The sequence below is a fragment of the Stegostoma tigrinum genome, chromosome 31 (assembly GCF_030684315.1).
Source record: "Stegostoma tigrinum isolate sSteTig4 chromosome 31, sSteTig4.hap1, whole genome shotgun sequence".
Classification (NCBI taxonomy): Eukaryota; Metazoa; Chordata; class Chondrichthyes; order Orectolobiformes; family Stegostomatidae; genus Stegostoma; species Stegostoma tigrinum.
Window position 1 is genome coordinate 19,804,853 of NC_081384.1, and position 20,436 is coordinate 19,825,288.

Genomic DNA, 20,436 nt, shown 5'->3' on the forward strand with positions numbered 1-20,436 from the left:
TTCCTTTTGATATGTGACCCAAAACAGCTAACAATATTCCAAATGTGCTCTGTCTAGAGCCTAATACAGCCTCCTCAGCACATTTCTGCTCTAATATTCTAACCCTGTTGAAATGAATGCAAACATTGTATTGCCTTCCTAGCTGCCAAACGAACCAGCACGTTAATCCTGAACTAGGATTCCCAAATCTCTTTGTGCTTCAGATTTCCAAAGCCTTCCCCATTTAGAAAATAGTATTTGCCTTTATTCTTCCCACTAAAGTGCATAACCTTACACTTTCCCACATTGTATTCCATCTGCCACTTCTTTGCCCGCTCTTGTGGCCTGCCCAAGTCCTTCTGCACCCTCCCCATATTTCTCGCCGCTGCCTCACACTCCGCCTATCATTGCATCATCTGCAAACTTAACGACAATGTCCTCAATTCCTTCTTACAGATCGTTAATGCGTAACGTGAATAGTTGTGGTCCCACCACTGACCCCTGCGGAGCTCCACGAATTACAGCTGGCCATCCTGAAAAACAACCCTTTATCCCTGCTCTCTGCATTCCACCAGTCAGCCAACCCTCATTCCACGCCAGTATCTTGCCCGTAACATCACGGGCTCTTATTTTATTTAGTGGTCTCTTGTGCGGCACCTTGTCAACGACGTTCTGGAAATAGATCATGCCCACTAGCTTTTCTTTGTCTAACTTGCTCATTACCTCCTCAAAAAATCCTAATAGATTTGTCAGGCATCACCTCCCCTTGACAAAACCCTATTTTACCATGCACTTGCAAGTATTCTGCAAACTCATCCTCGATAATGGATTCTAAAATCCTTCTAATGACTAGGATCAGACTAATCAGCCTATAGTTTTCTGCCTTCTATCTCTCTCCCTTCTTTAACAGGGGTGTTACATTAGCTATTTTGCACTCCTCTGGGACCCTCCCTGACTCCAGTGATTTCTGCAAGATCACCACCAATGCCTCCACATGCTCAGCTATCTCCTTCAGAACTCTAGGGTGTAATCCATTTGGTCTGGGTGGTTTATCCACCCTCAGACCTTTCAGCTTCCCCAATAGCTGCTTTTTGGTAATGGCCACATCACTCACCTCTGCCCCAACTCTCTTGATGTTCTACTATGTTGCTGGTGTCTTCCTCTGTGAAGACAGATGCAAAGTACCTTCCTAGTTTCTCCTCCATTTCTTTGTTTCCCATTACTACTTCTCCAGCCTAATTTTCTAGTCATCCAATATCCAATCTTGCCTCTCTCTTACCTTTTATACATCTTGAAAAAAAACTCTTGCAATCTTCTTTTATATTACAGCAAATATTTTATTAACTGGCACATATGGGAACAAGATCGTGTTAGTTGTTGAAATATTCCAGTTGATCAAGAAGTCCACATAATCAACATAAAAACACACTCTAAGTAATGGAAATATAATGTAGGGCATGGAGAGATCATTATTGTACTTTATTTACAGCATAAGTCACTTACATCATAACGCAACTTTGTCTTAAATGAAACTTACCAGCAGACAGCATTCTCACTCTCACCCTCAACTGACTACTCAGATGTAGTGAAAATCCCGACAATATGGTAAATTTCTGGTATTTGAGGTAGATCGTTTTTGCCAGGTTATCAGATGTGCGGGTTCATAACGTGCCAGCCCTCTGCTGGTTTTTAAAAGCCTCCCGATTCTCTGGTTTTCCACTAATCTTCACCACATTGTATACTTTTTCAAAGTTTTCGAGAAGATTTGTTGCTTGGGTTGTGGATGAGGTTGTAGACATGTTCACCGAGTGGTGGGTTTGGTTGCATGCTTTTTCTTTTGCTTTTGTGGTGTCCCTGACTTCCCTTGTCACCCATGGCTGCCTCATCCTCCCTTTGTATGTTTCTACTTCTTTGGGATGAATTTTGGCTGTGCCTTCTGAATTACCCCCAGAAACTCCTTGCATTGTTGCTTCACCATCTTCCCTGCTTGGATCTCCTTCAAATCAACTCTGACCCGTTCCTCACTCATGTGCTTGTAGTTATCTTTTGCTCAACTGCAATACTGTTACATCTGATTCCAGCTTCTCCCTCTCAAACTGCAGGATGAATACTATGATATTGTGGTCACTGCTCCTGAGAGGTTCCTTCATCTTTAGTTCCTTAAACAAGTCTGCCTCATATACACATCACCAAATCCAGTATCGCCTGTTCTCTAGTGGGTGCTATCACAAGCTGCTCCAAAAAAACGTCTCGGAGACATGCTACAAATTCCTTTTCTTGAGATCCACTGCCAGCCTGATTTTCCCAGTCCACCTGAAGTTTGAAGTCCCCTATGATGATTGTAATTGTAAAAACCGAAGGAACTGTGGATGCTGTAAATCAGGAACAAAACAGATGTTGCTGGAAAAGCTCAGCAGGTCTGGCAGCATCTGTGGGAAAAAAAAGTCAGAGTTTACGTTCCGCGTCCAGTGACCCTTCCTCAGAATTGTTGTAATTGTGCCTTTCTTACGTGCCTTTTCTTTCTCCTGATTTATGCTGTTCCCACATATTGAATCCTGGTTCCTCCACTCGACCCATGTAGATTCTATGCCTTCTGACTCTATATCACTTCTTGCTATTGATTTACTTCATTCCTTACTAACAAGGCAATCTTGCCCTCATCGGCTTATCTTTCAACAAGAAGTATTTCCTCGGATATTTATTCCCAGCCCTGATCCCCTTGCAGCCTTGTCTCTGTGATGCCCACAACATTGTACCTGTCAATTTCACTCTGCACTACAAGCTCATTTACCTTGTTTTCTATGCTCTCTGCATTTAATTACCCTCAGTCCTACATTGACCACCAACCCCCTACATACCTGCTGCACCTGAAGTTAGATTACTGACTCTTCCCATACTTCATGTTCTGTTAGTTATTTTGGAGACTTTAATAACCTCTGCTGAGTCTCCTCTATTTATCATTGTTCATGCAACCCCTCCGTGACTCCCCTTTTTATTTAAAGCCCTGTCCACAGCCCTAATTACGCAATTTTCCAGAACTCTGGTCCTGGTGTGATTCAGGTGGAGCCCACCATCAGAATAGCTCCCCCCTTTCCCAATGCTGGTGCCAATGTCCCATGAATTTGAACCTTTTTCTCCCATACCATTCTTTGAGCAATGCATTTACCTCTTTCATCTTGTTGCTCCTATGCCAATTTGCTTGTGGCTCAGCTAGTAATCCAGAGATTATTACCTTTATGGTTCTGCTTTTCAGTTTAGCCCCTAGCTGCTTATATTCCGTCAGGAGAACCTCTTTCCTCTTTCTGCCTATGTCCTCAGTACCTATATGGACCACAACAGTTGAAACTTTCCCTCCCACTCCAGGTTCCTCTGCAGGCCTGATGAGATATCCTGAACCCAGGCAACAGGCAAGCAACACAGCCTTTAAAATTCTCTATCATGGCCACAGAGAACAGGGTCTATTTCCCTGACTACACTATCCCCGGTTATAACTAAACTATTCTTTTCTCAACCCCACCTCTTGAATGGCTCCCTGTACAATGGTGCTATGGCCACTTTGCCCATCCTCCCTAAAGCCCCCCTGTCATCCACAGAGCGAGCAAGAATCTCAAACCTATTAGACATGCTCAAGGGCTAAGGCTCCTCCAGCACTACCTCCTGGATCCCTTTATCTGCCTTGTTGGTAGTCACCCTCTCCTGTGTCTGGCCACTGACCAAATTTGAGGTAATTAATCTAAGGGGTGTGACTGCCTCCTGAAATACAGCATCCAGATAACCTTTGCCCCACTGATGTGTTGTCGTGTTCGAAGCTCAAGCTCCAGCTCAACTCTGAGCCAGTTTTCCCCGGGCAATCACTTGTTATGATCTGTTCAGTATGAATGACAGTGGGGTCCACCAGCTCCCATGTCATGCAGTTACCATACGTCATCTGGCCCAGCATCTCTATTTTAATTACTTCATTCTTACTTTGATTAAAAAAAGTCATACAGATCTTTTAGTTCGTATCTTCTAAAGATATCCCCTATTTAATCTGTAATAATCAAATTAGCGGCTATTGCCAATCAATGAACTTATGGTTTACCTGTGATGTTACTCTTTTGTTCTGTGCCCTTGATCCTGGACTTCAATTTATTCTGTCTTAAAATAAATGACAACCTTCCTTGTCACTATTTAAGGATCTTATGAAGGTGCCACTGATGGTAGTTCTCCAGTTCTTTGAGATATTTGTGATAGGTTGTATAAATCTCTGGAGCATATGGGAACATGGGATCCTGCTGCCCGGTAAACGATGACCTAGTTTTGAGTTCAAGACCCTGATGTGTAAATACACTGCACCTTGGATGACTGAAGACTGAGCTGACATATTGGAAGTGATGCTGAATTTTATTGTCAATGTATGCCTGTGTGAAGAGGGAGGTTCCAAGATAGAATGGAACACTTTTTCAGGATCTTAACATCGACTGTAGCCTATCTGGGAGTGGTTGTACTATGGGAACTGGTCAGAAGACACTTTTCCAGATCTCTTTTGCCTACCTGTTATTTACTGATGATTTGCATACGTGGATTTGCAAATCTTTTCTCCTTTACAGCTGCTAGTTTCTCACAATTTAAAAATTTATTTTCCTTCAGTTCAAAATAGATGACATCACACTTGACTACATTAAATTCCACTTGCCATAGTTTTGCCCACTCATGTAATTGAGTTCACTTGCAGCTAGATGCTACCACATTTTCTTATTGCCCCACCGAAATTATATATCATCTGCAGATTTGAATGTACAAATTTGTACTACATCCAAATCATTCACAAATGCGGTAGCAAGTTGCAGTCATAGAATAGACCTGGGGAACACACATTGTTACATCTTGCCCATATGGGTGTATATCTTTTATTAACACACACTGCCTCCTACTTTATAGCCACGATATTGTTAAATGGTAGAGCTGGCTCAAGGGGCCAAGTGGCTTTGCCTATTATTTGATCAGAAGAGGAGGGTGTCTCTGGGCCAGCATTTATTGCCCAATCCCAGTACTCAAGAGGGTAGCTTATAATGGGCCTCATTGCTGTGAGTTTGGAGTCACAAGTATGCTAAGACAAGTAAATTAATCACCATCAGACTTGCAACAAATTATGCTTATTTGCAGGCCTTCAAGGAGGTTTTGGAAAAGCTGGATATTAATTAATGTGATTTGAAATGTTTTGAGTGTAATGAAGAACTGATACTTTACTGAAGTCTAGCAAAAGACAAAATATTAATGTTTTTTAATAAGTAAATTTCAGTCATTAACATCAGATTACTGAGGTGATGGATTAATGTAATAATGGCAAGTTGTTGCAATTATCCATTTTCAGCTGAATTAATCAAACTACCAAGTAACTACTGTTTAAATGTTTCAAGAAGTATTTTTAAAGACAATTATTTTTAACAAAGGTTTAAAAACACTACCTGAATGGGCTGCAACATAGTAGAATTTGCAATTTGTCAATATACAAATTAAGTGATAACAAAGTGTGAAGCTGGATGAACACAGCAGGCCAAGCAGCATCTCAGGAGCACATATATGAGTTTGAGCAGAAACTTTGGGAATGTTCATGTATATTCTAGAAAACTTTAATTGTTGTAAATTGCGTTTGAATCACCCATTGCACTCAAAGCACCAACTTTATCAGGCAACTGAAGTCATACATCTGCTTTTGTTTTAGTAATATACTTCAAAAGCCCTTCAAGAACATCTAGATAATCAAAAAGTACATTCACTTCATGGTCTATCAGGCCCCATTGTTTTTGCAGATCAATTCTAAATGTTTTGTACATTTCTAAATAGGTTGCTGTTTGGTGAGCGTCCGTTTTGGTGGATTCATGAATCCGGGGTCTACAGTGAGCAGCAGATGCCCAAATTAAAGCAATTTTACTCCTCCTGCGAAACTGGTCCAGGTTTGTCCAAATAAAGTGCGCTGTGCCAATTCTGTGAACAGGCTGGCTCTTCGCTTAAAGCGATAACTGAAATTAACACCCAAATTTCTATATTTTATTTCTAAGAGACGGTGTTTATTTAACAATAGAGTTCTCTTTCAGTTTTTCAATGCACTTTCTCTCCTGTTAAAGACCTATTTAAATTATTAAGTGTAACAAATAAAACAAAATTGAATTTGATTACTTGAAATCGCATTTTTATTAATAATTAATCATTCAAAATTGAAAATTAATCATTCTCTTGCATTGTTGCTATTTTCCAGAAATTTGATTCTATGAATTCAATTCCAGTGAATCACTATTCAGTTGAACACTGAGTCAGATTTCTGGGGAGTTGAGCTGATTTTGGAAACCATTTATAAATAATGGCTAGGCCTTGGATGTAGAAGTCTCACTCCCATTTCTGACAGATTCTATTTTTTTTTCAGCAGGAAGAAAGAAGCTGGGCATGACTCATACAAATGGGAAACCCAAATTCAGCATAGCCATTTAAAATCGATGTTGATTTCAAACAAAGTGTGAAGCTGGATGAACACAGCAGGCCAAGCAGCATCTCAGGAGCACAAAAGCTGACGTTTCGGGCCTAGACCCTTCATCAGAGAGGTCTAGGCCCAAAACGTCAGCTTTTGTGCTCCTGAGATGCTGCTTGGCCTGCTGTGTTCGTACAGTTTCACACTTTGTTATCTTGGATTCTCCAGCATCTGCCGTTCCCATTATCTCTGATTTAAAACAAACCCCATTTTGGCTATTTCATGTAACTTAAGTCAGTAACAAATTTGTGGAGTAGTTGAAGGCAAGAGAGGTAGATTTAAGTGTTATGATTTATAATTGTTCAAGTCTTCACCTCTTAAAGGATGGAAATAAACCAAGTTGAAGATGTTAGTTGGAGTTTTAAAAACAACCCTTGCTGAAATGCTTTAAGTGCTAGGTTATCTGGCAATTTCAATAGAACGTTTACTATTGACCTTTCCTAAGAACTGAGATTACAGCTGAGGTCATTATGAATGTTTGATTTAGTTTCAAAAGCTACAAAAACATTTATCCCAACAGGGACCAAAATGAAGTATTAATTGTTTAAAAAGTGCTATTAAAGGATTAATTGACTTTAATGTGGTTTTTCAATATAAGTTTGTTTATTTTGTCGTAGACTGAATATTTTGAGGGGCTTTAAAGACTTGTACTGGAAGTCATGAATAAGAGTTGTTCAATATCAAGTATGTAGGGGTAGAGGCTCTATTATATTGTAACTGTTCCCTGCAATTTCTGGGGAGTTTCTCCATAGCAATGTGACATATTTGGGATATTCCAAACAGAAATTTACGTTAACTAATAGTTAGTTCCAAAACCAAACCTATATTGATAATTAATTTAACAGCCTGGACCTCTTCCCTAGACCTGCTTCAAGTCCAGGCTCCTCTTTCATTAGGACTGCCAATAATCCCAGCAGCGGCCAGGGCTGTTGCCTCTGACTGCTGTGGCTGCAGTGCTGCTAGCCATTCAATTGGCAACTCCCTAAGGCAGGACTTACTTCTGAACTAGGGTAGGAGACCCCCTTTTAATGCAATTAAAAGTGTTAAAATGCGGAAGTGCAGCCATCACCATGGCAGACAGGATCTTCACCACCTTTTTGGACAATTAGTTTGGAACCATGGCTCCCCCGAAAACCCAGCCTTAGTGGTGCTCACTGCTGGTACTGTATTTTAGGCTTTTGGATCTACTCAGATCAGTAGCAAAAGCTGATTGTTTTCTGCTCCAGTGATTAATTCCATACACCTTGTGGAATCTTCATGGAAAGAGCTTCAACATTGCTTCCTCTATTGTTCTGCTGTTTAACTATCAGACTCCATTGCCCTCCCCTTGTCTTTGAATTCTTATATCTTATTTATCACCGATCCTGATTATTTGTACATACTTATTCTTGCTTCTCATGTTTCTCCTATCTGTTCACATGTAATTTTTGATGACCATTTTGGATCAAAGCCAATTTTCCTTACACCTTTGTCCTCTTTCTATGTAAAACTCCTGGACGACTCCTGTTGTCCTGCCTATTTTACTTTTTCTCTGCTTGTATACTTTGCCATCTGAAATCCCAACCCAATTTTTCAGCATTCTCCTGCTGCCAGCCTGGTTGAGTCTGTGTCGCTCTTGTCATTCTCCAAGGGGTCCACTAAGGCACTCAGTGCTATCTCCTGTGAACGATAACCTGAAATGCCCCTTTATATTTTTCCTAACTATCTGCCCACTCTGCCCCTCAATTATGCTGTACTCACCACTCTGAGACAAATACAGAAATTTCCAGGACTTAAGTCCTAGCTGCTGACAGTTCTGATTACCAGTCACTGGGCGAGAAACTTTAAGTCTGCTTTTTTCTCGCAGATGATGTCAGACCTGCTGAGTTTCGCCAGCAGTTTCTGTTTTTCTTTTCAGATCTGTAGCATCTGCAGTTCTTTGTTTTACTTTGTATCACCACTCTGGGAGCTGACTGTATCAGTAGATTGACTTTTGCTACCGCTCGTTATCTCTTCCTCCGGAATCTCTGACTTGTGAACAAGGCATTTGCCATCCTTGAGTTTAACGTTGATGCTTGTGTCACCATCAAGGCCTTGTTGAGAATCTGTCTGAGAAGGGTAAAAATGTACTCTCTTCTGCTATTTGCTTTGTTCAAACTGCTTATTTCCACTACTATAACACTGCCAGCTCATCAGCTGCTAGAACCACTGTTCAAGCATTCTGTTTGATGATTCTCCTGTGTTTCAGTGCATTAGCAGTGCAAGCTGGTGTGATTCCACACTAAATGTTATCTGACCTGCTGTTGTTGCATTACTGGTATGTCCTACCCATCAGTACTGACCTTGGTCAGGCTAGTAGTTAATGAAGAATTCCTTACTGAAGGATTTTTTCCATCATTGCAAATGTGTGGAATTTAATCTGCATTTAATTATTGTGAACTAATGTTGGCTACCCATCGATGAGAAGAAGTGTAGGTCAACGTATAGTGCAAACATTGCTTTCTGTGAAGGAAAAAACAGTTAACATTTCAGGTTGAGAAACAATTCTGAGGAAGAGTCACTGGACCTGAAACATTAACTCTGCTTTTTCCTTCACAGATGCTGCTAGACCTGCTGAGCTTTTCCAGTAATTTCTGTTTTGTTTCCTGATTTACAGCATCCACATTTCTTTCGCTTTTTTTATTAACCATTCTTTTCTGTCAGATCTATCCTGTTTATACAAATATAATGTGAAAACTAACAATGACTATTGTTCCAGCTCTTTCAAAAGATGTATTTTTGCTTTTCATCATTTGCCAAAAATGGGAGCAACTGAATTAAGCCACAAGTCATAGGGACACATGGTGATGTCTCTACTATCGTAATAGTTGAAACTACACTTTACATACATCAGCGTTTTAATGAATAAGACTGAAATGCTATGAACTTCCCTGGTGTGCAGGAACTTCATTATCAGAGTGTGCACCGACCTACTGCAGCAAAGCGGATAACTCAGATTCAATTCCTTCAATCAGTCATAGGGTGGCACGGTGGCTCAGTGGGCAGCACTGCAGACTCTCAGCGCCAGGGACCCAGGTTCGATTCCAGCTTCGGGTGACTGTCTGTGTGGAGTTTGCACATTCTCCCCGTGTCTGTGTGGGTTTCCTTCCACAGGCCAAAGATGTGCAGGCTAGTTGAATCGGCCATGCTAAATTGCCCGTAGTGTTCAGGGGTGTGTGGGTTATAGGGGGATGGGTCTGGGTGGGTTGCTTCAAGGGTTGGTGTGGACTTGCTGGGCCAAAGGGCCTGTTTCCGCACTGTAGGAAATCTAATCTAATCTAATCTATTTAACTTTTTTTTTGTGATTTGGTAAATAACATGCTGCTGTGTTTTTTTACTTTAGGTAGTCCTTCAGGTCATGCCATGATCACAGGTGCAGCCTGGTGGGTTATGATGACCACACTTTCCGCATTCATTTATGATCGCACCAGAAGGTTTGTGCTGCTTGAACTGTCAAAAAAAATCAATAATTATTAAACCCAGGTTGCAGAAATTTAAATTTGTTCCCTTTCTCTCGCTAACAGTTTCCAAATTGGTTTCTGAAGGATTCAATTCTTGTCTGGATATGATTTTGTGCACATTAGTTGCTCTCACCTTTATTGTGTATTATTCTCATGTAAACCAAAGCATTGGCAGATTATTTGAACACATAGAGCATAATAAGTAGGCTTATTCTGCCCACAGCTGAAATTGTAACTTGTGTACAATTGGCAGGTGTCACTTGTTAGTAATTGGAAGTAGTCACTACCAATTGATTGTGCTTAAACCCAGCCTTGTTTGGGTTAAGCCATAGTTTCACAAACTGTTGCTAGAGTTTGGCTATTAATCTGTCAAGGCTATTTAACCTTGATTGCTGCTGGATAAGTGAGAGTTCCCTATTCCCCAACCCAGAGTTTTGTTTAATTGTTTCAGGGTGTGTGAGTTTCACTAGCTGGGCCAACATTTTTTACCCAACCCTGATTATCCTTGGTGAGGTACCTTGCAGAGCTACTGCGGGCCATTTGGTGTAGCACACTCATAGTGCTGTTCGGGCAGCAGTTCCAGGATTTTGACCCAACGATGCTGAAGGAACAGCAGTACGTTTCCAAATCAGAATGCTGGTTGGCTTCGAGGGGAATTTGCATGTGGTGGTGTTTCCTAAATCACCTGCTTTTTGTGCTTCTACATTGGGAGTAGTCATAGTTTTCCATAGAAACAATAGAACCCTACAATGTGGAAAAAAGCCATTTGGCCCAACAAGTCCACACCGACCCTCCAAACAACATCCTACCCAGATCCATCTCCCTTCCCTATCCCTGTAACCCTGCATTTCCAATGGCTAACACACCTAATCCACACAGCCCTGAACACTATAGGTAATTTAGTATGGCCGTTCTAACTTGCACATCTTTGGACTCTGAGAGGAAACTGAAGCACATAGCAGAAATCCATGCACACAGGGAGAACTTGCAAAGTCCACACAGATAGCCGCCTGAGGGTGGAATTGAACCTGGGTCCCTGGCACTGTGAGGCAGCAGTGCTAAGCACTGAGCCACCATGCTATCTGGAAGGTGCTGTCTGACGATCTGAGGCGAATTTTCGCAGGGCGTGTTGTAGATTGTACACACTACTGCTCGTGACTGTCAGTGGTAGAGAAAGTGAAAATTTGTGGGTGTGGTGCCAATCAAACAGGCTGCTTTGTCCAAGCTTCTTGAGTGTTGTTGGAGCTGTATCCATCCAGAGAAGCAGGGAGGTATTCCAAAACCCCATCCTGACTTGTGCCTTTTCGATGCATCTACAGTAGGCAGATTGGGGAGAATAAGGCCAAATATATTTTTCCCACTAGTTGGTTCCTTCACCACCTGCTGCAGACTTAATCTAGCAGCAATATCTTTTAGAATAAACTTGGAAAGTTTTAACAATTATCCTATATTTTAATTAATGTTGACTTTTAATCTGTTTTAAGCTCAATGGCAAAGAACGCTCCTATCGTATTGTACTTTGTGATGTTGCTGGCAATCGGAATCTCCCGAATATTTATTTTGGCTCATTTTCCACATCAAGTACTTGCTGGAATATTTACAGGTTAGAGCTTTAATTACAAAATGTTCAGTGACCAGTTTGTGGATGGGAAATTCTGTTGGTTGTACTGCTAGTCCTGATAATTGTATTAAGTTTTAATTTGCAAATTTTTCATTTTCCGATTGAGATAGTCACCTGTCCCACCAGAATGGTGGCAAACAAATCTGTCCCAAGCAGCTACCAGTGTTTCCCAGAGAACCTTGCATGGCAACAATGAATGTTGGCACCTATGGCAATGCCATCACAATAATGGCAAGTAAACATAAACTCATGCCATGCCCAAGATATTAGTCGTGAATCTTTCTATAACAGCTCAACGAAACCAGCAGTGTTTGTATGATTGTTGTTCTAAACAAATTTGGGCAGATATTGTAGTTTATTTTCTCTTTAGGGCATTGTCTGCAGATGGGAATATTTAGTGTAGTGGATGTAGTATGGTGCAACAAAAATACACATAAGCGTATACATAAAGGCAGAAGGCTGTGGAGGACAGATCATTGAGTACATTTAAGACCAAGATAGATAGGTTCTTGCTTATCAATGGGATCAAGGGTTACGGGGAGAAAGCAGGAGAATGGGGTTGAGGAACTTATCGGCCATGATTGAATGGTGGAGCAGACTGGATGGGCCGAATGGCCTAATTTCTGCTTCTGTGTCTTATGGTCTTATGTTTAATGCCTGATAGAAGACTCTAAAATACATCTTTTTGGAAGATAGAGACCACATGTTTCATTTGGCAAATTTTGTAGTTCTCCAGTATTCAAGTCAGAGAGGTATTAATAAACTCGGTTTGATTGCTTCCTTTCATTGCAAATTAATCAAGTACACTGAAATTTGGAGTAAGATACAATAAACTTTCATTCATTTTTACGTGGGGGATTGGGCTCCCATTTCTCTTACAACCCTTCCTGAGGCACCAGTTATCTATAACTCAGGGAAATGTACGCTTCCAAAACTGGATACCAGTAGTTTAACTTTTGTCATTTTCTTTCCATAAATACTTCAGTTTTAGTCACAAACTTTCCAAAGTAATAACATTTGTTGATGGAAAATTCTGAGAAACTACATCCAATCAGTTTGGTGGAAAACACTGGTTTGTTTTAATATGCCATATCACATTCGCTGCATGATTGAACTATTAAAGATTGCCTGCAAAGTGTGTAAGAGTAGAAACACTCCTAATCTTGGAGGATCAAAATAAATCATTATTGATAACTCTCTTTGGAATTTCAGGTGCTGCACTTGGCTTTCTGCTGGGCAGATACATACCTGAGAATATCAAACTCATCCATTATGTTACTACTTCAGTTGGATTGCTGCTTGGTGCCTTGGGATTATACTGGGGATTGCATTATATTGGTGTCAATGTCTCCTGGTAAGTCTTGCAATTTTCACACTTTCCATTTTCAGACAGCAATAACTGGTTGGGTAAGGTCTGTTTGTCTTTGTTATGAAAGACTCCACTGTGTTAAATATCACAATATTCTGGAGAAATATGTAGCGATTTTAAAACAAATGGAAGAAACACTTGGGGTGAGGAATAAGTAGACGAGGCTCGCTGTACTCAGTTCCTGTTGGAATGTCCATCTACATTTGTCAGATGCAGCGAGAGTAACATGCAAAGATCTTTGTTTCTTTTCATAAGTTTCTAAGTTACTGAATGACAGAGAGAGGTAGTGGGGCAGTTTAGCCCTAGATATTGTTTCATCTCCTACTGCTGCCACATATTCCTACAGTGTGGCTCAGAATGAACTCAGGGATATGCTGCTTATAAAGATTTGTGAAGAGGGGATGTCATGTATTTTCCATTGTTGAGATGCAGATTTGTTAGCTCAGGCACAGATTTATTTGCTGTGAATGTGCTGCTATGAGATCAAAAGATGATTTTTGTCTGTAGATTGGTGCTAGATAGAAATTAAATATTTCAGTTTTCTTTTGAATAGTGCAATTCCACACGTCACTGCAGGGAACACAACTATTCATATTATATGTTGACTATCTGGACAAAGGAACTGAGGGCATTGTTGCTAAGTTTGCAGATGACACCAGGGTAAGTGGAGGAACAAGTAATGTTGAGGAACTGGGAGGCTGCAGACGGGACTTGGGCAGGCCAGGAGAGTAGGCAGAGAAGTAGCAGATGGAATGCAGCATGGGAAAGTATGAAGTCATGCACTTTGGTGGGTAGAATAGAGGCACAGCCTACTTTTTAATTGGGGAAATGCTTCAGAAATCTGAAGCACATAGGAACTTAGGAATCCTCACTCAGGAATTTTTAAGGTTAACATGCAGATTCTGTTTGCAGTTAGGAAATCAAATGCAGTATAAGCATTCATTTCAAGAGGGCTAGAACACAACAGCAGGGATGTACTGCTGAGGTTGTACAAGGCTCTTGTCAGGCCGCATTTAGAATATTGTGAGCAGTTTTTGGCCCCACATCTAGGGAAGGATGTGCAAGCATTGGAGAGAATCCAGAAGAAGTTTACAGAATGATCTAGGGGATGAAGGGCTTGTCATAAGAGGAGTGGTTGAAGACTCTAGATTAGATTGTACTCGATGGAGTTTATAAGGATAAGGGAGGGATGTCATTAAAACTTACAGAATACTGAGAGGCCTGGATAGTGTGGACATGGAGAAGATGTTTCCAGTAGTAGGAGAGACTAAGGCTGAAGGGCATAGCCTCAGAGTGAAAGCATGACACTTTATAAAACTGAGATGAAGAATTTCTTCTGCCAGAAGGTGGTGAAGGTGTGGAACTCACTGATACGTAAGGCTGTGGAGGCCAAGTCATCGAATGTGTTTAAGACCGAGATTATATAGGTTCTTGAGTAGTAAGGGGATCAAAAGTTACAGGGCAAAGGCAGGAGAATAGAGTCGACAAACATATCAGCCATGATTTGAATAGTGGAGCAGACTCAACAGGCCAAATGCTCTAATTCTGCTCCTATTTCTAATGGTCGAACAGAATATTTTAAAAATGTTGTTTTCATCAGTAACAAAGTGGAACCTCTCTAGTCAAGTGGATTTAGACATTTTGAGCTGACAGTACTGACTTGCAATCTACGAAGCATCTTCCTTTAGTATTTTGTTCTCTACTTTGCAACCAGGTTTACCAGTTCTGCTCTGATTCCTACATAGACATTTGGAAATGGGCATCTTGGCAGGGAAACAGCAAACCCAAATAATATCAGTGATTCAGTTTCCCTGCATTTCAAGAAATCACTTCTTCACATTGTAGTTATGGAAGAATGTAATCAATTGCAAGTAGTTCAGAGAAGGTTCACTAAATCAGTAGGTGGAATTAATAGCTTACCTTTTTAAGAAAAGGATAGACAAGCTAGGCACATATCCTCAGGAGTTTAGAGGAGTTAGAGGTGATTCAATTAAAACTTAGTCCTGAGGGGACTTGGTTGGGTAGATGTGGAAAAGGCGTTTCCTCTTATGGGAGAATCTAAAAATAGTTTAAAAATAAGAGGCAACCATTTAATGCAGAGATAAGGGAAAAACATTCTTGTAGAGAGTTGCGAATCTATTTTTAAGGCAGAGATAGATTCTTGATGACCAAAAGGATGAAATATTATTGGTGATGTCTAGAGTTGAGATTAAAACCAGATCAGCCATGAGCTTGTTGAATGGAGGACCATGCTTTAAGGACCAAGTCTTTTTTTTTAAATAAAGAAATTAATTTACTGGATCAGGGCATCGCTGCCTAGTCCAGCATTTATTGTCCATCCTGTGGCAATTAACAGTCAAGCACATTGCCATGGGTCTGGATTTGCCTGTAGGGCAGACTGAGTAAGGATAACAGTTTCCTTCCCTAAAAGACATTAGTGAACCAGATCACATTGACAATTATTTCGTGTGCGTCATTAGATTTTTGATTCCTGATTATTTATTTGAAATTCAAAATCTACCATCTGCCGTGGCAATATTCGAATACAGGTCTCCAGAACATTACCTGGTTTACTGCTGTTCCTTGTTTTTTAAAAAAAGCCTTAACAAGAGTAAAGCAAAAGAAGAAAGTGAAGAAAGACAAAGATTATGATTTTCTTTTACACTATATATGTCAGGGGTGTTTATTTTCCAGGCCATGTGTGCAGCATTGGACCATATACAAAATATAATGGAAATAATAATTAATCAATGTTCCCATGAATTTATTTCTATCTAAAGGTGTAGACTCTAGCAAATCTTGGTGTTTTGATCAAGAGTTTCTTCACCTAGTCCCCTCAGCACTATGTTTTAATTAAGTCGCCTCTAACTCTTCTAAACTCCTGAGGATATATGCCTAGATGTCTATCCTTTTTGGATAGTCAGCATGGATTTTTGAGGGGTAGATCATGCCTCACAAACCTTATTGAATTCTTTGAAGAGGTGACCAAACATGTGGATGCGGTATACATGGATTTAAGTAAAGCATTTCATAAGGTTCCCCATGGTAGGCTCATGCAGAAAGTGAGGAGGCCTGGGATGGGAGGAAATGTGGCAGATTGGATTCAGAATTGGCTGACCCTTAGAAGACAAAGGGTGGTAGTGGATGGAAAATATTCAACATGGTGCTCAGTTACGAGTGGTGTACCAGAAGGATCTGTTCTGGGTCCTCTTCTATTTGTGATTTTTCTAAATGATTTGCATGTAGGAGTGGAAGGGTGGATTAGTAAGTTCACAGACGATACAAAGGTGGGTCGCGTTGTGGATAGTGCGGAAGGCTGTTCTAGGTTACAAAGGGACATTGATAGGATGCAGAGCTGGGCTGAGAAGTGGCAGATGGAGTTTAACCCTGAAAAGTGTGAGGTGATTCATATTGGAAGGACAGACTTGAAAGCAGAATACAGGGTTAACGGAAAGATTCTTGGCAGTGTGGAGGAGCTGTGTGGGGTTCATGTCCACGGTTTCTTGAAAGCTGCCACCCAGGCGGATAGAGTTGTTAAGAAGGCATATGGTGTGATGGCTTTCATTAATAGAGGGATTCAGTTCAAGAGCCATGAAGTTATGCTCCAGCAATACCAAAGCCTGGCTCGGCCACCTCTTGAGTACTGTGTCCAGTTCTGGTCGCCCCATTACAGAAAAGATGTGGAAGCATTGGAAAAGGTGCAGAGGAGATTTACCAGAATGTTGCCTGTAATGGAGGGAAGGTCTTACAAAGAAAGGCTGAGAGATCTGCAGCTTTTCTCTTCAGAATGACGAAGGATGAGAAGTGACTTGACAGAAGTGTACAAAATGATCAGAGGTATAGATAGAGTGGATAGCCAGAGACTTTTTCCTAGGGTGGAGGTAACTATTACGAGGGGGCATAGTTTTAAAGTGAGTGGACGTAGGTTCTTTACTCAGAAAGTGATCGGAGCTTGGAATGCATTGCCAGAAAGGGTAGTCCAATCAGCCTCATTAGGGGCATTTAAGTATCTATTAGATAGGCATATTGATGATAGTATAAGGAAGGGGTGGACCTTAGGATTAGGGTAAAAGTTCGGTACAACATCGTAGGCCAAAGGACCTGTACGCTGCTGTACTGTTCTATGTTCTGTGTTCTCGTTCTATGAAACAAATGAAATTAAGAATAAACTTCCTCCTGCTGTTCAAACAAAACAAACAAGTAAATAAAATATTAAATCTTGCCTGGCATGGGGTTAGCTTGCCATTGCTTAACCATTGCTGATGCATGATGAAACGCAGTGTGCAGGTTCCTGGTATCTGTACTGAAGTGACTTTCCAAAGATATAAATTTTACAGACTCGGCATAGACTAGGTTTACTTTATGCACAGAAAAAAAACTGAGAATCTATTATATTTGTGTTGATATTTAATTCTCCCTCCCTCCTGTTCCTCTTTCATCTCTTTTGCTGTTATGCCAGTTCTCTTTAGGCCATGATAATGACAACTTGTATTGATATAGCAGACCTCTAATGTTGTAAAATTTCTTTGAGCTTCACAGGAGCATAATTAAACAAATCTAACACAGTGCTGCGTACACACAGTATTAGGGAAGATGCCCAAATGTTTGATGGAAGTGGAATGTTGTGAGAAGTGTTTTAAAGAAGAAGAAAAGCAAGAGGGTCTTAAGGGGAGAAATTGAGGCTTGGGTTGTACACAGACGAAGGGATAGCCACTAATGAAGTGGTGGAAATCAGGGCTGCCCATTTGGCTGGATTTGGAGGAAACACAGATATTTCAGAAGCTTATGAAAATGACACCAGTAGGGGGGCTGGGGTGATGCCAGGGACAGACTTGAAAATAGTTGTGAAAATTTCAAAATCAAAGCTTTGCTTAATAGGACACTAATGTAGGTCAGCAAACACAGGAATGGTAGGTGAATGGGGATTAATGTAAATAAGGACATGGGCAACAGATTTTTGGAACACCTTAGGGTTACAGAGAATGGAAAGTGAGTAGACCACCAGGCATTTGTTGGATAGTCAAGTCTAGTAGTAGCAAAACACTACGTGAGGATTTCAAGACTAAATTAGCTGAGGCAGGGCAGAGTTGCCTAACATTACACAGGTGGAAATGGGAGCACTTAACGATGGCATGGAATTGTGATTAGAAGCACATCTTGGAATTAGATATGTTTGTCCAGCCTTAGACTGTTGCAAGGAAGAGGGATGAAGTTTGTGATTAGCAGATGGAGTTTGTGCTGGGGATGAAGCTAATTGCTTCAGTTGTCTTGTTGAAGGGAATTTCTGATCGCTCCAGTACTGGATGTCAAACAGCATTCTGGCAATTAAGAAACAGTGGGTGGTGTTTGAGAGAAGTTGTGTGAGGTCGAGAGCTAGGTATCAGTAGCACACATGTGGAACTTGATGTGGTGTTAAATGTTGTGGCTACATGTAGTATTTGAAGGAGATAATGCGGGGGAGGTGCTAAGGAGAGATGCATGGAGGGTACAAAGAGGATTGCGAAGAAACAGAAAGGGAAGCCATTACAGGCAATTGTCTGTTTACAACCACGCAGTAACTCTCTTTGCACTTTTCATCCTGTTACATGGTTTTTCTCCTCAACCCCTTACAATCCCTACGTCTTTGTTTTCCAAATAGTCATTCCACGTATTAAGTCCACATGACCTCGCTACAAAGCCATTCACTACTGTGGCTAACCCTACTTCACATCTATTTGGACTGTCCGCTCAAGTATTATAGCATATCCACTGATTCATTCTTTCGTCATTCTAACAATTTCTTAATCCTCTGTTTACTAACTAATAGTTTGCACAAGGTCCCTTTTGAACTGTAGAAATGATACAGCACAGAGGGGTTCATTTGGCCCATCTTATCCTTCCATTTATCTGTGCCTTTCCTAGCCCCAAAAAACACACTAGATTTTGTTCAAAATTGAACTGACGTTGTTCTAAAAATTATATTCGAATGAGGGAAAAATCTGGATTTGTTGAGAAACATGCAAATGTCAGGAAAATGGCATTTTCTAACAATGACCAAAGAAAGAGAAATAAGGTAAAATACCTTCTGGGGAGGCAGCCATTAATTTGTGCACGCTAATTCCTTACTTCATCAAGATCAAAAGCCATATCCAAATTTATACAATTTCCTCCATTCGATTTTTATCACAATACAGGAGTACTAGTTGGTTACAACATGCATTGAGCCTGAATTATAGACCAGAAAAAATACCTGCCTCCTTGTCTTCAGCACCAATTATTCAACTCAGTTTGTTTCTTGCACATCATTATCTGGATAACGTGAACAGCTTTTCAAGTTTTGCTAAGAAATGTCATGAAATCTGGGTCTTTTGTTGCAGTACGCAATTGTTTCTGTCTTATAAATGTGGTACACAGTCCAGGGTTGGCTTTGAAATCTATGATGCCTAACATTTTTGCTTATTTCAGCGAAAAGTTTCAGAAAAATCCAGCTGAGGGTATTTTGGTGAATTTCATTGATGCATTTTGCAACTTCATTTTTCAACTGTGATTTATACGCCAGCCTTTCCTCTATAGGCTTATTTATTTATAGGTACCTATCTAAGTGGTGTAGAGAGCTTCCTCCCTTTTTCTAACATTCCTCTCCAATATCTTGAGTTCTCCAGCTGAAGAGTAATTACTTGTCTGTTTGTCAATTTCAGTGCCTTTAAGTTTGCTGTTTCTCCTTGACACCATATTGTATTGTAATATTCAAAGGCAGAATTGCCAAGAACGTAGCAAGTACCAGTGAGGTGGCAGCCTTGACAGGATGTGTTGATGTACCCAGATGAGAGGAGCTCAAAGCTGCCTTCCATTCTGTGGTATTCTATGATTCTACAAATGAAAAGTATTATGTCAGAGTGAGTTTGACTTCATTGAGAGTATGCAAAGTAGAAAGGGTTGGATATTTTTGCCCAGTTTTGGGTGTCAGCTTTGCCCAAGATTTAACTTGAGTACATACTGTAATTAAAATTACCATGAGGAAAGACATTGCTTTTGGCATAATGCATTCTCTGAGGCTCATGGAACACAAAAGTCAAAAATTAGGTAAACTGTCATTTTCTATATTACTATATTTCTATAATGCAGTATTTACTGTCTGACATACCTTTATGGCTAAAGACAGAAACACTGACTGTGAACTACCAAAATAAGGCACTCAATTTTACCAAAAAGTGACTGTATCCATTTCTGGGAGTTGTATGAAGGATTTCCCTCCTAGTGAGTTTTCTCGTGTGATTTTTACACTGCTCACTTCATTATGTATGCACTGCCATGATGTTCTAGGATTTCCAGTGCCAAACCAATATTCAAAGCCCAAAGATCACTGCATCCAATTCATACCTATCAGAAGCATATATCAATTAAGTTCTGTCTAGTTTGTAGCATCCACTGGTGCTCCGTCACGCTGAAGGTGATATTCCTCCTCAGACCCTGCTGTTCCTCTCCCAGCACATCAGTATCCATC

The 20,436-nt window shown here is 40.6% G+C and overlaps 1 protein-coding gene across 2 annotated transcripts in view; it reads left to right on the forward strand.

Moving 5' to 3' along the window:
• Positions 1 to 20,436, forward strand: part of g6pc3 (glucose-6-phosphatase catalytic subunit 3) — a 31,321-nt gene that overhangs the window by 2,677 nt on the left and 8,208 nt on the right. For both annotated transcript variants that reach the window (XM_059638638.1, XM_048560858.2), the window contains exons 2-5: positions 5,806 to 5,915; positions 9,846 to 9,936; positions 11,448 to 11,566; positions 12,797 to 12,938. In XM_059638638.1, the coding sequence (XP_059494621.1) occupies positions 5,806 to 5,915; positions 9,846 to 9,936; positions 11,448 to 11,566; positions 12,797 to 12,938 (462 nt within the window). The remainder of the gene's footprint in view (positions 1 to 5,805; positions 5,916 to 9,845; positions 9,937 to 11,447; positions 11,567 to 12,796; positions 12,939 to 20,436) is intronic.